The sequence below is a fragment of the Diplotaxodon limnothrissa genome, linkage group LG4 (assembly GCF_057381915.1).
Source record: "Diplotaxodon limnothrissa isolate DT_005_m linkage group LG4, D_limnothrissa_male_GT1.1, whole genome shotgun sequence".
Lineage (NCBI taxonomy): Eukaryota > Metazoa > Chordata > Actinopteri > Cichliformes > Cichlidae > Diplotaxodon > Diplotaxodon limnothrissa.
This window is the reverse complement of record NC_140599.1, coordinates 19,080,461-19,099,718: the sequence shown is the minus strand read 5'-3', so window position 1 is coordinate 19,099,718 and position 19,258 is coordinate 19,080,461. Positions and strand designations below refer to the sequence as shown.

At 44.6% G+C, this 19,258-nt stretch overlaps 1 protein-coding gene across 1 annotated transcript; it reads left to right on the top strand.

Annotated features, from left to right (window-relative positions):
• The first annotated feature begins 10,385 nt into the window (after positions 1-10,385).
• On the top strand, positions 10,386-17,387 carry cbx4 (chromobox homolog 4 (Pc class homolog, Drosophila)). The gene is made up of 5 exons (XM_085351591.1): positions 10,386-10,658; positions 10,767-10,810; positions 11,507-11,572; positions 13,485-13,551; positions 14,874-17,387. Exons 1-5 carry the CDS (start codon positions 10,386-10,388, stop codon positions 16,272-16,274), a joined length of 1,851 nt encoding a protein of 616 aa, XP_085207717.1. The 3' UTR covers positions 16,275-17,387.
• Positions 17,388-19,258: the final 1,871 nt, after the last annotated feature.

Genomic DNA, 19,258 nt, shown 5'->3' with positions numbered 1-19,258 from the left:
CCTAACTCATCACTCCCCAAATTCTGTTCGTAATATATGTGTTTGGAGCTCTGAGCTCACAGCCTGTACGGCAAACTCCCAGAGCTGTGGCTCAAATTACACTATCCAGTCACAGTACTAAACTTTAAGGAGACTACATGTCCTCAAGACGCAATTAAGTGTGGAAGGTCCCTCTGGTTTTCCTGATTTTAGAACCTTTGCAGTAGAGAAAATGAGTGGACTTGTGAATGTGGCACTTGATCTTTTCTTCACCTTGCAACATGTGCTCATTGTGGTATGCACACTGAGCCGCGTTGCTAGAAACAACATGATTTGGCAGTTTTGCAGAAATAGGACAGAGCAGATGATCAAGTGGCTGCTGTGCGTGTTTTCACATGTATGATTGATAACTAGAAAGATTTTGTTAGTGTCTGCGGTGTGTGTGAGAAGGAGTCCAACCAAGCATAAAGCTTTTTTTGTTGTTGTTTTTTTGCATAGCTTGTTAGGTTGTGTTTCTGTAGCTGCATCCATCCTCTAGCAGGATGTGTGAACATTGTGGTGTGATTCTGCCTAGACCACAAGGGTTTGTCTTTGAGAGTTGGGTACTTTCACAAGATAGCACTTTATCCAATCAGTAAGTTGCATTCGACAGAGCAATCTGCAGAATTTTGAGGGTGTATATTTTTGTCTAAATGATCTGTTATTGCTGAAATTAGAAGATTCAATTCAGCCTTCTTTAGCTTCAAGTGTTTGAGAACAAAGCCATCCGAAGTAAGAAAAAGGTGACAAACAAGCCCTGTGTGCACATTTCTACACGTATGCATGACTCTGTGAGCGAGATAATGCACACGATAAGTCAGATTCAGCTGGAAGTTGGAAAAGTGAGAGTTCAGCATTAGTTTAATGTTGCACATCCCAGCTCTCCTCCTGGCTCTGTCTTCTATTACTCTGACTAGACTCAAACCAGGCAATCCAGTATATGCAGAAAATGTGTGTGTGCGTGTAAATAAACCTCACCAGCCTTGTGTTTAAGAAAAACCTGTGAAACTGTGATGTTGCCCATAATCCACTTTTAGTAATATCAGTCTAACCTCTGAGCGTGCACAGGGCACACACTGTTTATTTGTGGAGTTTTTGCAAAGGTACGAGGCACACCCCAAGATCTGCGATATGATAAAGTGACACAATATCATCTATAAAAAAAATTACACCAGAGCTCTTCATCATCTACTGTGTTGTGTGCATTAGGTAGAAAAAAATTTCTTTTCAGCACACTGCCTAAAATGCTTTGTGTTGGCCACTAAACTTCTAAACTTCTAATTCATGCTTTCATTGCCAATGAAAGCATGAATTAGAAGTTTAGTGTGTTTGATCTGATTGCGCCCACGTGGAGAGAAGTGGGATCAACCTGACAGCCTGTTAGTCATCAGCGCTTCTCAGCCAAAAGAAAAAGACAATAAATGCTCTTTACAACAAATTTCCAACTAAGGAACCAAGATTTTGGCAAGCTTCACCACAACGAGGGCGCTCCAACTCGCCACACAATTAAAGAAGACAACCTTCAGTTTGGTCAGTGTGGGAGTGAAGCTGAACAGTCACAAACTGTTGCCTCAGCTGTCATGATATCTGGATGTGTGGTGCAACTCCCTTATTTCCCACCCCCACTATCCCCATCCTTAAATCGTACCCAAAGGCTATCAGCAGCAGCGGTGGCGGGAATGATTAAGCAGGATTTGCTGGTGATCCTCAGCCCTTCCCTCCTCCTCCCGCAAAGACAGGTTCGCAGCACTTCAGAGCGCAGTGAGTCACGGAGGGCTTGCGAGCTGTGTCAGAGATAAAGACTATGGAGGAGGCACTGACTGACAAAATGGAAAGTGTAAACACAAGAAGACCTCCAGGCATTTTGACAGCTGTCTCTTCTCTCCCCTGGTGTTTGTCGTCACTGCTGGTGGTTCACGGAGATTCATTTCCTTGTTTTTCTTTGATTTCAGTCTTCTCCTCATCCTTCTGTCCTGACCGCTTCCACTCTGACCACGGGAAGAAAGGAAAGAAAAAAACCCAGCATTCCTCTGTGTAACCACTCCTGTGTTCTCTCTGCTCAGTAGGAACTGCTTTCCAATCCATAAGTCATGATAACAACCATCTTCCTCCTCCTACACCCGCCCCACCACACACACACACACACATATATTATAACTCAGGCAGTGGAAAACCTACTCGCTCAGTGGATGATGTCAGACATCTCCTGGCTGACAGGCCTCACCATGGGAAAAACATGCATAAGTAGGTGTGCACACATACACACACACACACACAAACACAACAAAAACACACACACACCTGAGACCTTTCAGGCACAACACACTCCTCCATACGCCTGTCACATGTTCAGACACGCTAGCTGACCTGCACATTAACAAAATCCCCAAATTTAAAATTGTTGCACATTTGAACTTTCAGAAACAATCACGCAGCTTAACAGCGATGATGATGATGATGATGAGGAAGAGGAGAAATTTCTCATTCAGACCCACAAAAGACAAGAATGATTACACATTTATTTTTAATGCAGTTTTAAAATCCATCTACCCCTCCTCCCCCCCTTTTTTTGCCAAAACTCCAGTTCAATTTAGCCTCCCATCCTTTAGGCTGCTCTATGAAAAGCCCACTCTTCCCTGTATGGCTTGTGCTATTGATTTGCCATTATGTTATGCGGGGGAGAAAATCCATGGGCCTCCCTTTAAATAACCATCACAAGAAGACAAGAGAGATATATCACGGAGAAACCATATCGAATTGGAACACACAGGACGCCCAGTGTAAGCAAGGCAATATTTTCTCGGCATCTTACGGCCAACAAAGAAGAAGCTGGTGTATTATCTTAAGCTTTGCTGATTCAGGCGTTACTAGAGAGCCTGATGGCGCTTATTGTTGCGAGGGATTTCTCTCGACATTGAGTTCCACCAATAAATCTGAATGTATTTAAATCACAGAGGAATCACAGTGTTGGCACGCTCAAAGGTTCCTTCCTGACTTTAGAAACGCCAAAAAGAATATAGGCTTTCTGTTTCTGGAGAACAGAGTGGCTCACATTTGGTTCACGGTGACATACTTTGTCCAATACAAGTACTGTTTCAGCAACATTAGAGTCTGTATAACTATTTAAGTCTATTTTATGCGACATATTCGGTGGAGGAGTTTTTGGTCGCCGGTGCACCTTTCTGCACTAAAAACACGTCTGGTTTGGAGGCATCACCTTAACTCTGGCTGAGCTGTAAAGCATTTTTTTACAGGTTTTCTTTCCCTCCATCGCTTACATTGGAAGTGATGCAGTTTCAGTGCAGCAATCCTAGTTTAATCCTAGACCCATGTGTTTTATCCCACAGAGCATTAAATTATGCCTTGATTTTCTGTCTTTGATTGAAAGGAGTGATCTATGCGCATGAAAGGTTAGTATTATATCTATGAAATATTGTTTCTACATACCTAACAAAGATCCAACACACTGAAATGAAATGTTAATAATAATAAGAAGAATACATTTTATTTATAGTCACCTTTCAAAACACTCAATGACACCTTGGAAGCAATTAAGCAACAAATCCACAGCATAGATAAAATAACAGTAAAGAGACACAAAAGAATTAAAAGTCATAAACTCAAATCAAACAGCATGAGCAAGTTTAAATAGGCGTCTTTTTCTAATTTTCTTATTAACCAAGTGTATTGACCTCAGCTTTCATCAGGCAGTCGTGCAGGTCAGTTTTCCCGTTGTCTATAACTGTATTATTATTAGTAAAGTCCCCCAAATAGTGATTATTTTCTTCTCACGGAAGAACATGAAACAAGACAAAAAATGTTTTTAAAGGGATTCAGCTGACACACGTGCTATGTACATATGGGTGTGCTATGTGCTACACTGAATTGACGTATTTGCAACAAGTCGCAGTGACAACAGGACCTCACGAACAGCAGAGGGGGATAATACAGGACATGCAACAGACAAAAGGCTGTCTGTGCTGTTGTGTTCAGGAAGAGGCCTTTCTGTTCTGATGTGGTAAGCTGCAGTACCTGTGACACACAACGGGTTCCTGTGTTGAGTGTATGATGTCTGGTGCAGCAGTTCGAGCGACAGGGCGATGACTGACAGGCGCACATACTGCCAGCCCTGCTTTTATGAGTCCTGACAGGCTTGCCTTAGGCCATCAGAGTGGGTGTGAGGGTTGATTATACAGCCGTGTGGGTATTCCGGCTTATTGTCGGAAAAGTTTTCTATAATGTAAAACAGATTTATGCTAATGTGAATACAGAGAGGATGCATGCGCAGCTCCAAGTTGGAGAGATTTTAAATTGAGGTTCTGAAAGTGTAGCTCAAGAATGTAAAATAAAAAAAAACAGAGAGTGAAATACAAAGAATGAAAACAATAGATAACATTGTGCAGCAAAGTCTTTGTTTATACTGTGACTTTAGAACTGCTGTGGACGGCAGTTTGTGAGTTACCTTATTGTGAGAAATGGCAGACGCTCCGTGGCGGCTTGATTATCTCTCTAAATATTATACAAATCTTAAATCCCTGTCATGCTCTTTGTCAAGTAAAGAAAGCTTGCGTTATCTCTCTGCTCCTCTCCCCCCGAGAAGCCAATAAAAAAAGAAAAGGAAAGAAAAAAGCCAAAGTGAATTATGAAAAATGAAGCAGCAGAGTGAACAGCCCACTGTGTGGCTGAATTTCCATATAGATAGTCGAGCACATTAAACTTGTCTACCTGCGAGCTCTCTGTCCACTCTGCCTCTTATTGCATTTTGATGGAGAGATGCTCGCTTCATCTACATCATCAGCTCGCAACACCCCCCACCCTTCCCCTCCCATTTATCCCTCCCATCTCTCGCTCTCTGCCATGTTTCTCTCTGCCCTGGACACTTGATTGTTCCTGAACCGGTGTTGACCCCATAAAGAGGAACCTGCGCTTGTTTTTTTTTGGTTTTTTTTCCCCTGCCGTGGTTTGTTGTGCCCGTTTGTGCAGTGTAGAGTCTTATTGCTCCATCGTGCCTGCCCTTCCTCTTCTTTAAAGCTGCGGTTAATGATTCCTCAGCGGTGAGAGAGATGGAAAGAAATGGGGAAGCAGAAGAAGAAGGGGGGAAAAAGAAAGAAGAAAAAAACCAGCTTCTCATCACGGTGCTTGCAGGCTTACATGTAAATTAAAACGCAATTAAAAACAGGCAAATAAGCTGTTCCCGGGAGATGGGTTGGGGGGAGGAAGAAGGGGAGGGGAGAGGAGGAAAAGCGAGGAAAAGGAGCTCTCAGGATAAGGGCCTGTGTCACTCATAATTAGCATGGCATTAGAGTGAAGGGAGCTAAATCTGAACACTGGGTCAAAGGCACATTTGGAGAGAGCTGTTCCTGCCACTGTGAGGTCTTCGCACCAGTGAAAATAACTGCACCATCCCATCCAGTAAGATTCATTTCTGCCTTAGATCAAACAAAAAATAAAATCCACGCAGTTACTCAGTGGATTATTCAGCTATTGTTGTCTGAAAGCATGCTATTGTGTGCTTTACTATTGTGCTGCGTGAACAAGCTTACTATTGTGTCTTGCTGCATGGAGCTGCAGAGTATCTGTCGCCGATGGTAGTGAACAAGAGATTCCAGCATGCCGCAGCATTCTGAATGCACATTTGTGGCAATGTGCTAGAACACAAAGATGCGTCCCTGTTAGCGGCCTGATGTCCTCGCTCCTCGCCTATGGCTGCAGCTCAATACAGTATCGACAAGTCCTGTATTCAGCTACAGTCTGCTAGAATTCCACTGCACCACCCCCTTCCTCCTCGTTTTCTTACTCCTCCACTGGCCTTGGCCCTCACCCCTACCAACCCCCTGGAAGCCTACTCCTCTCTATGCCCCCCTTCCTATCTCTCCCAGGCTCCCTTTCCCCCACCTATTGCTCAGGCTCCTGGGTAGGGAGGAGGCGGGGGATCAATGGGGAAAGTGTATGGCGGTGGAGTTGAGGGGAGGGTGTGAACCCCACACGACGGCAGCCTCGCAGGCAAGGAGGCTTGTGGAGGGGGGGCAGAGAGGAAAAGAAGTGATGGAGATGGAGGGAGGAAAGGAGGGTGGTCGCTGGGTGTTGGTGGTGGTGGGGCCACCCTGGCAGAGGAGCACCCCTCGGCGCAACAATGGCCGTGACAATGACACTGGAGGAGGAATTTCCGTTGCCCCCCCACCCTTCACCAGCTACCACAGACACACACACACACAAATCTCCCCACCCGTTCCTCATAGCGCATTAAAATCTGCAAGATGAATGACTTCCTAATAGCTTTCATTTGTTACAATTATCATAATTAAACATATGTCAGGGGCAGACAAAGGAAAGGAGAGATTTCTGTGTTAGCACTTGAAGCAGAAGGGGATGCAGGTACTGGAAAGGAGAAAGCTTTTGTAACAGCGTAATTATCCCCGAACAGACTCGCGTTTGGGAATCACAGCACATATTTACAGTAGCCAATTAAAGAGCCTTTGTTTCAGTCATTCGGAGGTTTCATAATCTGTTTTCGGCAACAGCGCGACCCTGATTCTTCTGTCTTCGCCATTCTTGTTTCATCTGCATGTCCTTGCCACATCAGCCTGTTTGATAGCGGAGCTTAATGACTGCCTGCTGAGCACTCTGAGAATGGCTCAGGGCCCTCTAAACATTTTTGCAATACCCCCCACCCCTCATCCTCCTTCTCCTCCTCTCCACTCTGTCCTTGTATTCTGTCCTTAAACCAGTCAACCCTTTTCTCTTTTCCTCTGTGGAGGAATGAATCAGATGCTTGGCCACGGTTCTTCGTCCCTCTCTGCTGTCTCCATCCTCCATCTTTTTGCAACGTTTTTTTTTCCTTTTTCCTGAACACTGCAACAGTCACAAGTTCCCAGCTACCTCCTTCCCTCCTCTCCCTTCTCTCGATTCCCTCAGCTGGCAGCCCTGATGCAGCGGGTGGCAGGTGCCAAGGAGGGAAGGCCTCCTGGCTTACCCAGAGCCACCATTTTGTGGATTGCACCTCGAGTGAGCCAGCTGTGTGTATGCAGAGTGTGTGTGTGTGTGTGTGTGTGAAAGAGGGGGGAAAGGGAAAATGATGAAAGAATTGGTGTTGCAATAGAAAAAAGGTCAGAAGACTCAGCTTTCTATGCTTCCTGCTGAGGCTGGACTAAAGATCATAGATCACGACTTTACCTGACCCTGGCCCACACACACACACACACACACACACACACACACACACACACACACACACACACACACACACACACACACAGCCATGTAGTTTCTGCATCTTGCCTGTTTTCCCCCCTCTGTAGAATTCCCACTCAGGATTATCACAACACCTCCTCTAATTTAAAAAAAAGAAAAAAGTTTGTAGTTTTGATATAAAAGTAGCCAACCTAAACACGTTTCCTAAAATGTTTCTTTTCTCTCACTGCTGAGTAATAATCTGAACCAGTGGCACGAAGAGCCTTGTTGCGGATGACGCCATAGGTTGTTTGAAAAGAGTCCCTTCAAACAGGAGATAAAAAACAGACTGGTTGACCCTGAGTTTATCCTCGTGTTTTAGATAACGGCTCGATTGACCTTGACGGGCCACAGGAAGGACAAAATAAACGTGGAGAGGGGTTTCTGCAAACACTCTGGTGCTTAGGGAAAATAAGAAGAAAGGAGAAAAAAGGAAAGAAAAAGGAAAAAACAAGTCCATAAAATTTGAACTATTGACAATGAAATTATTTAATTAATAAAAAATGTATAAGAACAGCGTTGACTGTGCAGTCTGCTTGGGCGCGTTTGGTGTTTATTATGACGCATTTTCCTGGATAAAATGCAAAGACTCACAACACAAACTTATCCCACCTGTAATTTTTTTTCTCTGAATCGGCATCGGTAGATTTTGATTGCCCTTCCTTTGATAAAATACTCGCTCACTTTTTTGTGTATTTTGTGTGTGTGTGTTTTTTAGTCTCCCTCTCTCTGTGTCTCTCTCTTTTTCTCACTGTCGGCAATCGAATCTGCCCTCGAAATCTGGTCGATTTCCACGGAGCGACGTTTATCTCGTTCTGAAAAGTCACAGGTGAACAAGTGCAACAGGGCATGAGCTCACCTGAGCGCATTCCTGAGAGGGCACGGGGAGCGAATGGAACACCAGAAACCTTCTCATTTCCAAACAAGAACACGCAGCTGTGGCGCTGTAAACGATTCGATCTACATGTGATGACTTTCCAAAGTGATCAGAAAAATTACCACAGTGCTTCGGGACAAATGGAAATCGCAGGTGTAATAAAACATTCACACCGGTCCACATAAAGTGAGCTCAAGCTCGTGTGGGAGGGGAAAAAATCTAAAAGAAAGAAAAGAATCCTCACACATCTGTAAAAATAATAAAAGTGTCATTCCTGGTGTTGGCAACAGTGTTTTAATTCAGAATAATGCGCGATTATTAAATCCCACTGAGATGAAGCCCACTGATTGCAGACTCATTGTGAAATATATTCAGGTTACATGATGTTGCGCTGTGATCAGATCTCCCCGACAAGCAGAGTCAGAGGATTTTCTAAATGAATGTCTTTGTCTTGACGCAGACATCAGGCGTCCCTCCCGCCGGTACAAACATAAAATGATAGATAATTTGTATTTTGGGTTTCTGTTGAGTAAACAGAGCTGACTGTGAAGACTGTACAGCTCCCAGATTTGTGTTTTTTTTTCCCCCTTTGGTCTGTGCAGTTTGGAGCTCGACGATTTTGAAGGCGCTTTTCGATTCGACAGAAAAGATTAACAACGTATTCTTCTTGTCACGACCTTTGTTTGTTTGTCACAAACTTAAATTCTCACTCTCTCTCCCCCCCTCTGTGTCTCTGCCTCTCTCTCCCCTTTCGTGCTGTTGCTAGGGAAGCAGGGCGTATACGCTCCCTGGCCGCGGATGAAGGGCATGGAGAAAAAACGGGAATAGCGCATAAATAGTTGGCTTTAATCGAGCTTGTTTGTGACGGGTTGGCTCTTAACCCCCTCCAGCACACATTTCAGGGCTCAAACTCGGGAATTAAAGAGTGTAAAATGCGATATTTCGGCGCTTTTGCGCCATTACCTTATATGGCAGGGCAGAGATATATCGTGCCTGTATTTAATAGGCTGTCCGCTGCCGCTCTGCTTAGAGGCTTCATTTTAACCCTTGTGGTGCTGAATTTTTTTTTGAAGCGAGAAAAGCTTGGGCTTTTTTGGCTTGTTAGTTTCTTTATGGCAGCATCGGCTCATCGCACACAAACGAAATTTGCCGTTTTTGCTGATTACGGTTTGTGGCGATCACAATTTACGCACAAAAACTGTACTTTTGTGCACTAATAAAGTCCATATAAATCAGCTGACTAAACGTGGATGACATTTACAGCCCAGAAAACATGCTCACTGCTCATGTGGTTTATGCCGCTTGATTTAAATTGTCTTTATGTGGATACGGCCAATATTTCAAGCTATAAAAGGCTATCGTGGTGTTTTCTGGGGGGATGGGGTCGAATCAGGGGCTGTGGGAGCTGATTCGACTGCTTTAAAGTTGTCACAGGTAGAGTAAAAGCTGCACAGCAACCCCTTTCTCGTTTGTCAAATTAACAGCACCGAGCCCAGGGAACATGGCACTGGTTTGACTATCTCAGCGTGTGTGACCTATATTTGCACAGCGCCGTTAGAAAGCTCCACTGTGCACATCTACAACTGTGCTGATTCACGGAGAGGGATAGCAAACAAAAAGAGAACTTCTACTTTTAAATAACTTAGTCAGCTAGTCTGATGTGGGGTGATGGCCCGAGCTTTGGTGACACTGGGCTCTCGCGTAAAAGGTCGGGGCCCACCTTTGTTCCCGCGCTTATAGACTGGTCTCTTGATAAACCAGTGTTTGCTCCACAGCAGAAAAACAGGTGACTAAACGGAATTTCAGCCCCAATCACTCGCAGTATTACACGACTGCTCCGATACTGCTGGAAACAGATCACCTTAACTTCTGCTGGAGTATCGCGCTCATTTTAATTTGCATGACTGATGCAAACGAGTCTGCCTTTTACCTACACCTGTGCGTGAAGTGTAGTTGAATAAAAGTCATTCAGAGTGATTTCAGTGGCTTCTGGGGTGTTCACGAGCGTCTCCACTTTTACGTTTGACAGCAAAGCATTACATTAGCACCATTACAGGGGCGGGTTTCGTGCTCGTGACGATAAAGTTGGGATTGATTTGAATTCCCAAACATTCGTCCCGCCGTCCGGTACGCTCGGGATAAAAAAAAAAAACCTTTCTGCAAGGTCCCCCAATCCACACTGCCCCCCTCCCCTCCTGACGTCACACGGCGAGCTGAAGCTATTGCACGAACAGAGCTGCTCGCAGCCGCACTACTGTGAATGTCTGTACGCTCAGTACCAAGACCGTGGAGTGTGCAAAGGAGAGAGAGGGAGAGCGGTGGGGTGGGGGGGATACAGTTGAATTCGGATACAACTGGAAAACTACCAAGCGCGCACAGCACGCACCGAGCGGACGGCACATCGACTGTGCGTAGCCAGCAGTACATCTACTCCCCGTCCGCTTTCGATCAGATTGAGCCGAGAATGGAGCTCCCTGCCGCTGGAGAGCACGTCTTTGCGGTGGAGGGGATCGAAAAGAAGCGCATACGAAAGGTAAAGAGACACGAAGCGTCTTTGTAGGAAAGAAATGGGGGTTAAAAAAAAGCGCGGACGATGAAAATGTCGGGTTTAAAAAAATGTTCTCCTTCTCCACCATCACAGGGCAAGATAGAGTACCTGGTCAAGTGGCGAGGCTGGTCTCCCAAGTAAGTCTTACTGCACGCTTTCTAATGCATTTCCAGCGATTCTGCATCGAAACGATGCATTTCAATATTATGTCACAAGATCAAGTGTTGTTACTTAAAAAAACGCAAACCATGAAGGGCGAGCGTGCACAGTGACTTGTACGCGCGCACGTGAGTGTGTGTAGAAGCTGGAAGAGCGCGGTCGGTATGCGTTTCAGTGTATCCGCGGATGCCTTCACTAATTTATGCGAGGGAAGGGGGGGCTAGGCACAGCCATGTAATCCCGTTTTAATTATTTCTGCTCTGCCAGCGAATTTTACGAGACAGGAGTGCTAAAATGGCCGACTGCATGTTGGTGCTGGAGAAGCGTTTGGAGAGCTCACACAGACGCTTTCTGTTTGACATTTCCCCCCTCTGCCAGTGGATGTCCCCATGACTGGTAACCTGCTGCGGGCACTGCGACTTAGCGGGGTTCCTTGCAGATTCGATCATCTTGATTTAATAACAGTAAAATAAAAAAAACAAAGCGGGAACCATTTGTTTTTACATTACACTGGAGATCTGGATACAGCTTTCCTTTCTAACTGCACATTAGTTGTGAAGACGTGGGAGTGTGTGTGTGTGTCATAGGCAAAGCCCTGTGCGCCTGTCAGCTGGGGGTGGAAAAGCCAGGCTGCACGTGCCAGCTTTCTGACAGTTGTTTGCTCCTCTCTGCAGATACAACACATGGGAGCCAGAGGAAAACATCCTTGACCCGCGCCTCCTCGTCGCGTTTCAACACAGGTGAGAGAGACGTGGACTTCGGACGAGGCCGCTCAGCCTCCAGTGCAGCCATGGCCATATAAGGGCATGGGAGGAGGGGCGCGCTAGTAACTCTAGCGCTAACCCCCCCCCCCCCCCCCTCCTTTTCTCCCTGGTGTAAAAACTCTAGGGATATGATATTGAGAATTCCCCAATGTGCTAATGGACTGAAGGGATCTGCACGAGGACCTCCATTTTCTCTTTATAAAAATCTATCATAATAAATGTGATTTTTTTTTTGTTGTTGTTATTGTTGGCCTGGAGAGCTACAAGGATGGCCATTGGCCAATCTAACAGAGAAAACAGGAGAAGGTGCATTTGCCACAAAATGCATGAAGGACAGTTAAAAGGCAGTGTAATCTGTGCGTGATAATGTTTGACGCGTTAATTTGCTGTGCAGTCAGGAGCCAGAGGATAAGCTGCACTGTGGAGAGTGTGACTAGTGTTCAGGACATGAGCACAGCAGGTTTGTTGTGGGTTTCGATGTGAGGAGGGCCACGCTGCTGCCTGATAGGATTCTCCTCACTATTAGTTTGCCAAAAGGCTAGGCTGGCTTCTGCTCAGCATTCAGTTTTGACACATCCTATGAAATTATCTTCATTTTGGACCTTGGATGCTTGTGTTGACAGCCTGCTATCAATCTGGGTTTACCCAGAGGCCCGTAAAACAATCAAGAACGGGTCAATGTCTACCTAAGAGGTGGAGATGTTAGTTCATTCAAACTCTACAGCGCACAAACAACTACATCTTGTCTGGGTTGCTGGACCCATGCAGCCCCTGAGATCTTTTCTCTCTCTGTAGACCAGGAGGCAGCAGCTCATGGGACTGGGTAAAGACATGATGGCTGGGGAAAGGAATTTGCTTCTCTGAAAAGGCTAATTGACACGCAAGCGCTCTTCAACGTTTCCAGTGTACCGCTCTCATATTCCCCCACAGCCTGCTTGCCCGCCTGCCTGGTTCTGTGTGTGTGTGGCTGTGTGCTGATGGTCATGGAGTGCTGCCTCTGCACTGTGTGTGTGTGTGTGTGTGGATTCCTCTCTGCTCCCAGTGGATGGGGGATGGGATTCGACGAGGGAGTCTGTAATTGCCAAATCTTCTGTGAATAGGGGTCACCCCGTTAGTCGCCTTTTTGAAATCATACACATTATAACAGCGTCGACTGTTTATTGTGGCAATCTTCTGGCAGCGCCGATAGTTTGAACATCTGTAGCAACAATAGGCTGGCTTTACTCGCGCCTGGTGACGCCTGTGTACAGCCGGCCTTCGCCCACTGCTGTTATTTATGAGCCAAGTGATGAGTAGAGGTTTATATCAGGGAGCAATATTTCAAAGACCGGGCCTGGTCTAGCCAGTGCAACTACAAAAACACACGTCTGCATCTCCTCCCTCAATAAAAACAGCTCCAGTAGATGTTTGTTATTAATCTGATACTCTTCACCCTGCACTTTCAAAGTGTAGGCGTTGTCTTGCACAAGGCCTGGCATTAGGGTGTATCCCAGATGTACTCCACAATGTAGTATTTATCCCTTTTCATTTGTACCTCATGACTCTAATTAGAGATTGAATGTAAGAAGAGGGAAGGGTGTGCTGTAGGAGGGAGGATGTTTGAGATTCTCCCTGCTTTAGCCTTAATTGAATTTCTTCAGTATAATGAGAATAAGGAATGGACCGATTACCATGGAGAGCTATGCAAATAAGGACCATAATGCTTTGCAGTGGGTCACATGCGGGCATTCATTAGTCCTCTAAATCAAAATTCCACTTTTGACCTTGAATAATTCAAGCGTCAGACGTGTAGGTTTCTAAAGATGTCTGGGAAATGAAGCATTTTATATGTTTATGGGAGACGAGCATGTTGCATGAGATTTAATGCCATTATTCTTTGTTTTCACAGAGAGAGGCAAGAGCAGCTGATGGGATATCGAAAACGTGGGCCGAAACCAAAACATCTTTTTCTCCAGGTATTGTATGAGTCATCACAACACGGTTTCCGTAGAAACATTTCCACTGAATCTGTCAAAGGCTTAAACAGGAGGGATACTGTCAGGTGTGCTAGAGCTGCTGTCTTGTTATCGTGTGTTGCTTTCTTTCTTTGGTTTTTTTAAGGGGGGGGGGGGTGCAGCTGAATTTCACTCCTCACTCATTCTGAAACTGGGTCTTATGCCTGAGGGGGTTTTTTTTCATTGTTTTTTGAACCAAGTGAATCAGTACCAGTGGAAATGTTTTCTTTCATGTTGCCATTTGTTATCCCAAGACGAAAATATATGGTTCAAAGCAGCATTCCGCTTTAATTTCCTCAGCTCAGGCATTTAAAGGCCTGAGCTTACATGACCTGAGCCAAGTGTGATTATATATTTTGAGCGACTCGGAGCTGATTGTTATGGACTGTCACTCCTTAAGAGGCATACCATCCTGCCAGAGTCACACGTGGCCGACAATCTGAGATGGAGCGTGACACGTCAGGTGGCACTTCACTGACCTGAGGTCATAGTCAAATCGTTCGGCTACCGCGTCTCTGACGTCAGCGTGGTCGGCCTGTACTGGTAAAGCAGGAGGGGGCAACATGGTGGGAGGGTGGCGGCGAGCTGAGAGCTCGTTGGATAGTTTTATTCGATCGCTGATAGGTTTTATAATTTTTTATATTAGGTCTTCAAGCAACAAATGTTAGTTTATTATTTTTTATGCCCAACCCATAAAAGAACAAACGGCTTTGTAAATGGACTGGTTCTTATGCAGCGCTTTGCTGCTGTACTTCCACACACACATTCATACTCCAGTGAAAGCATTGGTGAGTAACTTGGGTTTCAGTATACTTCAAACCACCAACCTTCCTATTATTAGATGACCTGCTGCACCTCCTGAGGTACAGTCACCCCTTTGTCAAGCCTGACCACACAATTCTGTTATGACTAATGTCTTAATGAAGCTATCTTAGTGTACTCAGTTCAGTTTTCAGTTTTAAAAAATATGCATGACAAATCATGCATATTTAGCAGTTTAGAAAAACTACTACTTCTGAAAACAAATCTTGCACAAGCATTTTGGCTGTTATAAGCACTTCCCTTTAGTGTTGCCAAATAAGCAGAGATTCCATAATAAGGTCGGTATGTTACTTAACCCTAACCCTTCTCTGGTTAAGAGCTTTAATTTTACTTTAAACAATCCCAGAATTTCAGTCAGTTTTCTCACATTTTCTTTATTTTGTTACCGTATTGTGGAGTACAGTGCAAGCTTTGTCTAAATGTGGGTAAATTGCTGAATTGAGTCTCATCTCTTATTGAAGGTGCCCTCGTTTGCCCGAAGATCAAGCATTCCTGCTGGTTTTGAAGAAACATCTCAGGATGCAGAAGGCAACCTGAAGTCTGATCCCATTCAGGCACAGCAGCGCTCCCAGCCTCAGCAATACCAGCTGAACAGCAAGAAGCACCATCAGTACCAGCCCAGCAGCCAGGAGGTCCCCGGTGACCAGCTGGCCAGCAACAAGAAGAAGTTCATCTATCAGCTAAACAGCAAGAAGCACCACCACTATGAGCCCGACCCAAATATGTACGACACGCAGGCCTCTAGGCTCAAAGAGGTGGTTAAAGTTCAGGAGGCAGCGAGTAAACCTGCAAATCCAGGCTGGAACTTACCTCTGGCCCTGCAGCAGAAGTGGATCCGTGACAAAGACACAGGCTGCCTGAGCAAAGTCAAGGAGCTGGCCGTGGAAGTGAGGAAACCGGCTGTTAAAGAGGCGGAGAGTGAGCACGCCCTTAAGCCCAATCCCAAGGATGCAACCCTGCCGAGTGCTATTAGCAGCAAAATGAAGATAATCAAGAATAAAAACAAGAACGGACGTATTGTTATTGTCATGAGCAAATATATGGACAGTAACAAGGTTCACGGTGCAAAGGGTAAACACGGGGAATCATCAAGGGAAGACAAACCCCAAAACATGAAGACGTCAGAAAACAACCCAGCACATGCAACCAAGTTGGAGGAGCACCTGGAGAACGGTATCCCCAAAGAGATTTGTAATGGAAGTTCCCTCTCTGTAGCGGAGCATCCTATAAAGTGTTCCCCAAAGGACAGGCATTTCTCCAAACCTTCACCAAGCACAGCAGAGGAATACAACACCGAAGTGGCTCGTGGTCAAGCTGATTTACCGGACGATTTACCCTTACAGCTGACCGCTAGCTCTCCTATGACTTCTTGGGCTGTTGACACCAACATTCCAACGCCAACAGCTGTCGACCAGATCCGGATCCCTTCTTTTCCCGCTGACCGCAAGAGAAAGCTCTCCGATCCCATGGAGGATAGGAGTGTATCCAAAATCTACCTGAGTTCGAGGAGCTTCAGCGTGCCCAGCACTGTGGTCACGCCACCTCAGGATAAACCTATGGACCTCCACTGCAACGGCCCACGCCAGAGCGGTGTATGTACGTACGAGGATTTGGGTAGTCAAGAGGAGCCGATGGACCTCAGCTGCCCAAAGACTAAGAAGCAAGCTCCAGCAGAAACGCCGCCGGAGCCAGAGCCTGCTGTCAAAGATGCACCTCCTGTGACAGAGGACACGCAGATATCCACAGAGGCATCTAAAGAAGCGCCTGTTAAAAAAACCTCCCCTTTTATGGGAAATATCATCATCACTGACATCACAACAAACAGTCTCACTGTAACCTTCAAGGAATACGTTTCTTTCTAAGAAACTATTGATAAAACGGGACTAGTGTTTACCAATTGGACGATCCTGTTCATATGTGCATATGTTTAAAAAAAAAAAAGAAGAAGAAAGAAAGAAAAGAAGAAAAACACCAGAATTTTGTATATATGGAAATTTATAATTTATCATGAAAATTCAATATGTTTCTTATAATGTTTTATACTGTAACTCCTCTCTGTGACGTCATAGCCAAGAAAGTGCCCTCGAGGATTTGAGCGAATACATTCAGGTGGAAATATTCACCGAGAAAAGAAAATAATTTCTGGTTTAAAATCTGTTAATTTGTCATACGGAGCTTGATGGGAAACTTTTGCTGTTGTTTCATACCTGTACCAAACTTATAACCCGAGATGTATGAAGGTTTATACGTCTTTTGTATTAACGGTATCTCTTATTTTGGTCCTGATAGAAGCTAGAGAGGACGTTGTTGAGTATATGCTGATCAAAGATCAATTCGAAAGCACTTAATTACATTTTCCACACGTTTACTTGTGTCATTACTACCAGAGAAACAGCTAGTCTCTTTGATTTTTCTTTGTTTTTTGTGGGGGGGGTTTTAAATCCCAGACAAATACCCTGACACTGAAATGGCCTGTTTTGTTTGCAGCTTGGTTTAAGGATTATGATTGCCCATGAAATGCAAATTTGGAAAGCAGGTGCGTCTGAAAACTGTGTAAACACAGTGGCAACAGTGGGACACACTCAGCTGCAACGACGGCTTTTAAGTGACGTTCCCAGCCTTTTCTTTTTACTGGGACGCTGCAAAAGCAGTCAGCAGCCGATGCAACCTGCACAATCTGCTAATATATTGCACATTCTCCCACTTAAGAATCATTTTAGGAAAATAAATAAATAACATGTAGACTTTTAAAGGCCCGTTGCACATGAAGAAGATGGTGTCATTTATCAAACGTGTCTTCCCGTCAAGATCACCCCCTCCCTTGATTAGATTGGGGTTTATTACCATACTGCTGATATATTGCTGGAGTTTAAAACACTGCTAGTCTTGTTAGAAGGCTTAACGTCACACTGCTTTACAACATTCATCTCATTTTTCTTTCAAAGCTCATCCTATGATCTGAGGAGTACAAGTGAGGACTATTTGTTGTACAAGGAAAAAAGGAAGCTGCCAGGGTCATAAATGAGTATGCTACAGAGATTAAATGTGAGTTACGAGACTGACTTTGTATACTGTTACATGCAATCCGATGAGTGCGAGCTGTTTCGACTATGCTGCTGAGAATTCAAATGTCAAAGCTGTTGGATGTACCCTACATTTGAGTCTAAACGGCTGTCTTATGCACATTTAAAGCCAGTGAGAATGCTAAAAATGCTATAATGTTAAAAATGAAGAGTGCATATTTATTGACACTGAGCATGTCGTTCGAGAAGCATTTCCCAGATGTCTGCTGCATCAGAAGTTGCGTGAATCCACTGAAGAGTTTCACCCTCTCGGATGATTTTGAGTCTGTTTGCTACTTCTTCCCGTCCCCTCCTTTCACCTTACTCTGTTCATTCCTTCTTGCACTCATTTCAAAAGTCAAAATGATTGTTATAAAGTATGTTATACCCGGAGTTGGCTGACTTACAGCTGTTGGCGCAGCTTACTGACTGGTATGTTTCACAATAAAGAAAGAGATTTGACCTCTGATGTGTGGCACTGATATCTGCTGGGGGCAAACTGGGAGCGCTGTCAGTTTATAATTTGAACTGGCTTCCTTTTATGGGCTAACGTTTCACGGCCGCCCTTTAGAGTTCCAGTAAAAACCGCCGTGCGTATCAATGCTCTCACCCTGCAGTTTGTCTGAAGCCTCCTGGCTCACGCTTGGACAGAATGAAGCGTTAAACTTTAGAAACATTAACTTGGCTGTTAAGCAAAAACAAAATAGGAAAACAGATCATGTTGCATAATCACTAATGACCCCGCACAAAGAGCGCTCTGTATTGCACAACTGCACCGGTCACTTGTATTATTAAAACCTTACCCAAGAATTATTTTTCTATAGCAGCTTGATCCAGAGCAGGAATCTAAAATCTGCTGAAGGAAGGAGGTTATGTAATTCTTAGATTTTATCAAGAAGAAAGTCTTCATGGAGGGTGTTTGGCCTGATGCTGTTTTGCATTGTGCCGTCCAGCACAATGCAGAAAGGAAAGGACGTCAACAATAAGAGGTTTGAAAAAAAAAACCAGTCTGCTAGGAGGCTTTATTGTGTTTCCAGCTTGCTGTAAAACAGGTCTGTGTGGCCTGCGGCACAATGACACAGCAAGTTTTTCTGCACTGTCATCATACAGAAAGGGCTGATACTCGAGTGCACGACTTTTTGTGAATCATCTCTAAACACTGACCTTTCTTGACACCTTCAAACTCTGTGGGCCTCTTCCAGACTTTATGAAGGCCCGGGGAGCCTGGAGCCAGGTCTGAAACTGTACGGAGAAACAATCTACTCTGTTATAAGAGGATTACAAACTGATTAGAGGCATAACATTTGCATGGTGTGACAAACAGAAAGGCCCGGAGAAATGTGTGAGGTGTATTTTGGTTGTTTCTTTAGTCAAGTCATTGTCTGTCAGTGACAGCTGACTGATCAAAATCAAACAACCATATAAGGAAATGAAAACCTACAAAAGAGGGCCACAATGGTGCTCTATCGTTACAGAACGAGTCATGTGAAGTCCTTTAATTACTTTAATAATTAATATATTATTGCCAGGTTTAATTAAAAGTGATCCCGGAGCAAAGTGAACCATTTAACGTCGCTTTCTTCTATTTTTTTTTTATTATTATTATTTGGGTGGGGGCGTGGGGGGGCGGACTAGCTGCCCTGTAATCTTGACATTAATGCCAACTTAGAGTTAGTTTTTAGGAGACCAACTATATCAGTTTCTTGATTTTCAGAGAGGAAAAAAATCAACCTCTTTGATAAACAAATGCATTTTTCCACCTACGTAGGTGGAAGACTGCAGGC